The 5,326-nt window shown below is 48.4% G+C and overlaps 1 protein-coding gene across 1 annotated transcript; it reads left to right on the top strand.

Annotated features, from left to right (window-relative positions):
• Positions 1 to 4,392: 4,392 nt before the first annotated feature.
• On the top strand, positions 4,393 to 4,797 carry P884DRAFT_205922 (RmlC-like cupin domain-containing protein; the record flags this gene model as incomplete). The annotated part of the gene is made up of 1 exon (XM_069438687.1): positions 4,393 to 4,797. The coding sequence occupies one exon, from the start codon at positions 4,393 to 4,395 to the stop codon at positions 4,795 to 4,797; it is 405 nt and encodes a 134-aa protein (XP_069295706.1).
• Positions 4,798 to 5,326: the final 529 nt, after the last annotated feature.

The following is a 5,326-nucleotide window of genomic DNA, read 5'->3' as shown; positions in this document are numbered from 1 at the left end:
TAAGGGACCTTGCCTAGAGAGGGGAGACAAAGTCTATCTAATCGTACGAAACCTGCAAACCAAGTAACCAAGTACAAAGCTAGACTTCAAGAAGGTCGGACCCTTTGTTATTAAAGAACGAATCTCGATATCTAACTATCGACTATCGTTACCGTTATCTATACGACTATAGATAGACGTTTTTTATATTTCACTTCTCGAACTAGCGCCAAAGAACGCCAAAATCGCTATAAATATCAAAGTAGAGGATAAAGAGGAAGAATAGGACGTCAAAGAAATCCTAGATTTATATATCATTAACAGGGAACTATAGTATCTAGTCAAATAGCTTGATTTTAGACTAGAAGATAACTTATAGGAACTAGTCAAGAACTTGAACTACCCTAAGAAACTCGAACAGTTCTATCGGCAGAACCTAGATCGGCTAAAGGCAAACCTAGGACAAAATCGAAGACGGCGTCCTAGTTAATAACGTCGACGCTACCGTTAAGCTACACGTCCAGAACAGCCTCCGATTCCTATTATTCTACTACCTCCAATTCGTCTAGATTTGACAAACCCCACGTAACCATATCTACCCCCTTCTCCACCAAAAACTCTCGCTACTTACGAACCCGAGTCAAACGGGCTAACGCCTTAGAAGCTTTACGTTAGTATTCTCGTAGTAAGGCTTCAGCCTCTTTTTCTTTAGCCTTCAAACGACGTTACTTATATATAATACGATCTACTACGTTACGATTAGCGACGTACCTCTACAAGGGAACGAGAACCTATAAGAAGAAGCTAGAATGCTAGAACTATCACAAGTACGACCCTAACGTATATAAGCCTCGTAGCGACAAGATTTTTCAATCATTTTGCATACTCAGTTATACTCTATATAATAGGAACACGCTATCACTACGAACCCGTGATCGGAAATAAACTAAGCTAGGCGCTTACGACGAATAGACGCTTGGGACCTACGTGCGTTAGACGGTATAATTGATAGTACAAAGGACAATAAGGAACTAAGGAGAAAAACACGTATAAGGACCGCGAGGGATGTTGGCGCTATTTAAAACGGCCAAAAAAGGGCTTTCGGGTCGAAAGCCTTAAAGGAGGGGCATCGTGTCACGGAAATATGTATACAGATGCCGCCTAGGCCACCGGCACAGACAGACCAATCAAGCCAAAGGAACGGAAGGGCTAATCACAACATAAGAAGCGCTATGATCACTACGCTTACCAGTGATCAGGGTGATCACCACTATACGATCACTAACGATCACCGTGATCAGGAGTGATCACTAGGGTTATATATACATGTAGATAGTCACTCGTTACGGTGGACTCTGGAGTTCACTAGTGATAGCAACCGCCCTTACAATTACAGTACTTCGAATAGTATCGCACTATTGTAAGAGATAACTCTGTTGTTGTGAACCTTTTGGCTTTACCGAATCCCTTAGACGACCTGTACACTTGCCCCGCGCCACTTACCTTCGTCTGAACCCTTTCAGAAGAAGTCTGAGTTGGGTTCGTCACACTTGCCTACCTCTACTAGCTATCACTAGACACGGTACTCCCCTAAGCTCGATTACTAGGCCGGTAGTGTACCTGCTACCGCCTACAGCCATTAGCTAGAAACGCCTATGCTTAGATATACCTATATAGGAGAGTCCCTCGCGTAAGAGGGCTACTAGTATAGTCTATAGCAACCGTACCCTAGTTAGGGACGCCTAGGCCAGGGCTAGAACACTTATACGGCCCCCTTAGGAGCGTCTATCTATAGTATCAGCATTTATTATAAACTTAGGAATTACCGGGAAGAAGGACTAAGGGATAGATAGATTTGATAATAGGGAGGATAAATAGGACATTTATTAGGATTATTACTATAGACAAATAACTAATATATTTACTAAGTTATAATAGGTCATTATATTTTTCTTTTTAAACCCTAGTACCTATTATAGTATATAGCTATTAGTAGGTTAGATCTAATGGACCTACTAATAGGGATAATAAGCCAGGGGTTATAGATATATATTTAGATAGTATCCCTAAGTGCCTCTGGCACTTGGAAGAATCAACGCATCTTACTACCACTTCTGCAGACCCGTACCAGTAGGTCCAGGAGTGCCGCCCACGGCGCGAATACCGCTGTGGTGTCATATCTTACAGCCAGTCCGAGCTGTAGTCATTTGTAGCCATCGAGCTGTAGCAGGAATCTTGGTCATCTTGAAGATGCAAGATATTCTAGCACCACAACTGCGGGCGTCAGTATGACCATACACGAAAGCACAAATAAAAAGTACCAACTACTGGAGGAGGGACACGTATTATAAGATGCCCGTGCTCATGGCGATGGCGACGCCCACATTCTCTTTGTTGTAATTACATGTCGAATCTGAGGAGCAGCCGCCAAGGGAGGAGGGCGAGGGCAAATTCGCAAAAGGTGGAGCACGCTGCAAAGCTCGGGGGGTAAGCTTTGGGACACCGGGGAGTAGAGCAGCGAGGATGATGGTGATGGACGGCCCGGGCCGCCACTTCGGTCGGTAGCTTACCTCTGATAAACAGGCTGATCTGAAGAGCACGGCGAGGACAGAGGCGAATCCGGCAACGTTGCTCAGGGCGCCAGTGAGGAGCGGTTTGTCGAGGAGGTACCTAGGCTGGACGCGCGGGCGGGTCGAGCTGTGGGCGTCAAGCGTTCATCACTCCAACACCCTTAAGAAATGGAGTGCTGACGCATGTACGGTAGCAATGAGGAAAACGACGAGTCCGGTGGACCGCAGCTTCGGACGAGTTGCTACGTAGAATTATATGCCCTCGAATATCAAAACCTGCCGATCTGGCCTGGGAACGTGACTTTAGAGGTAACAGTCGATGAAGCGGCGGATGGAAAGGCATACTAAAAATACATTTATTACCCTCAACGCGTGTCACCTAGATAGCGTGCCTAGACGGAGGGCTTGAACCCTATACCGACCTAACGGAGACCCCGGCCACTATAGCCTTGCCTTGTCTGCATCTGTCTACATGTGAAGGTATCGAGCAACAGCGTTACGGAGTAAAATGACATAGGTAGGTACTTAGGTACCTTAGTAACCTGCGGTCAGTGATATATATATGATGGGTTTTGAACACCGCAGCTTCCGGCTAGCAACAATGCTTGGGGCTTAGAAGAAGGGCTCAGCGAATCGCCATGGAATATGGTTCGTGCCTTTTTTTTCCTCTTCATCTCGTCAAGAGAATAGTGATGAGTGGCCAGTGGTACAAGTCGATCAATGTCCGTTTGCCTCAAACATTAGAAATATTTGCTTTCGGTGGTGTGTGTCACGCCGTCTACCCTAACAAGTGGACAGTGGTCGTCGAGCCACAGTACCATACGGGGCACCTCTCAATGTCGTAGGCGTGGAAGGATGGGCCGATGTGCATACAAAGAGGGAGCTCCTTGTGCGCCAGATGACCATGCATTGTGCATGGTGGCTATCTGCCAGGGAAGGCATCTTAGTTAGAACATACCCCCCCCCCCCCGGGGCCATATGGGGCTGCAAGTCCGAATGGAACACCTCGCCAAAACTTAGCCCTGCGAATGAATTTACATATAATGACCCATCTAAGGTAGCCATGGGTGCCAAGAGTAGACTGGCGCCCGACGTATCCAGACGTGTCAGCACTAGGTAAACAGCGTATATCCGCGAGGCTTAGCAAAATCGCGTATTCAGTAGTGGGACAGCGTATTTACACCAACACAGCCGGTGCAATGAGTGTGTTGAGACCACCAGAAATCCGTTAGAGACAGGGGGTACAACGAAATATATAAAGCAGGTAACCATGGCGCCTTTCGTCCTGCCTTTCATTCCCATCCATCTTCGCTTCATCAACCTTCTCGTTTGACTTCAAAGATAATTTTCATTTCACCCTAACCTCATCACTCTTGCCGAATCTCGCTTCCCTCTTAGAACAAACACCCGCGTCGGTCCCTTCAACTGACAAGATGTTTCTGAAGTTTCTGACTGTTCCTGTTACTCTGATGTCCCTCATGTCGATGGCGACGGCACTCAGCATTCCCGCCCAGCTGCAACTGGCCGACACGTGGGTCCAGCCCATCATATAATGATTGCAAGTGGGAATCTGACCCTCTACTCGTATTAGCGCTGTCGACAGATATCAGATCCTCCTCAACGACGAGGACTTTGTCTTTGACTTTGACAAGGCTACTTTCCCTATGGCCAACCGAAAGACCTTTCCCGCTCTCGTCGGGACGAACCTGGCCTTGGCCATTGCAGAAATCGACGGTACGCACCAGACGACCGGCGGGGCGAAGAAATGCCAGATAAGAAGGGTGAGGATGCTAACCAAAGAAACTATCTTGAATTGTATTACGGAGAGAAAATAGGCTGCAGCATGGCCTCGATCCACATCCACCCGCGCTCGGCCGAGGTCTTCGCCGTGCTCTCGGGCCGCGTCGTGACCGAGATGATCCCCGAGGCCGGCGTGCTCGGGGCCGACGGCCGGCCGCGTACCGTCCGCACCGAGCTGGCCGCCAACCAGACGACCGTCTTCCCCCAGGGCTCCTTCCACGCGCAGTACAACCCGGACTGCGCCCCCGCGCTCGCCGTCGCCGCCTTCGGCTCCGACGACCCCGGCGCCGCCCTGGTCGTGCCCCAGGCCTTTGAGCAGACCGACGACTTCCTCGTCAACTCGTTCGGCGGCGCCATCTCGGCCGGGGACCTTGCCAGGTTCAGGGCCGCCATCCCTCAGGGGGCCATCTTCGACGTCGAGGCCTGCCGGAAGAAGTGTGGGCTGTAGGAGATCAGGTAGTTCTGCTGGTCTCAGGAGACTGGTTCCAAGCTTTGTTTTGCTGCTACCTACTTATCGGCTGGTTGTCTGCACATTTCGACGTTTTTGCTTGTCGGAAGTGCCTTTCCTGTATGGAAGGCGGTATATATGGACCTGAGGGACCTGAGAGTTGTCGTGTATTTATGCTTCTAACCAGCTCTCAAATGACAGTCAGAATATAGTTAATTAGTTCCCCACACACGGCCTTCTCCCGAAGTAACTGGCAGGTATTTACAAAGTGTTAAGAAATGCATGAGTAAATTAAATAACTCGCTTTAGGAGCAAGTTGCACTCCTGCATCACCATTCGGCAAAATTATATAGCAACCCTTAGTCAAAGAACCTACCTAGGAACCATTATTAATGTTTTGTGATCTGCACATACGGACACACAAGAATGACATTCTTACAAAATGGAACGTGGGTAGGCGTGGATGTGCTCGTATTAATTACGTATCAAGTTTCGGTGGTAAGCTTCGTCGCTGGGGTGTTCCTCTTTG

The sequence above is a fragment of the Thermothelomyces heterothallicus genome (genome assembly GCF_042370625.1).
Source record: "Thermothelomyces heterothallicus CBS 202.75 unplaced genomic scaffold P884_scaffold_20, whole genome shotgun sequence".
Taxonomy (NCBI): Eukaryota; Fungi; Ascomycota; class Sordariomycetes; order Sordariales; family Chaetomiaceae; genus Thermothelomyces; species Thermothelomyces heterothallicus.
Note: the sequence above shows the minus strand (reverse complement) of the source record. Positions and strands in the feature narration are given on the sequence as shown.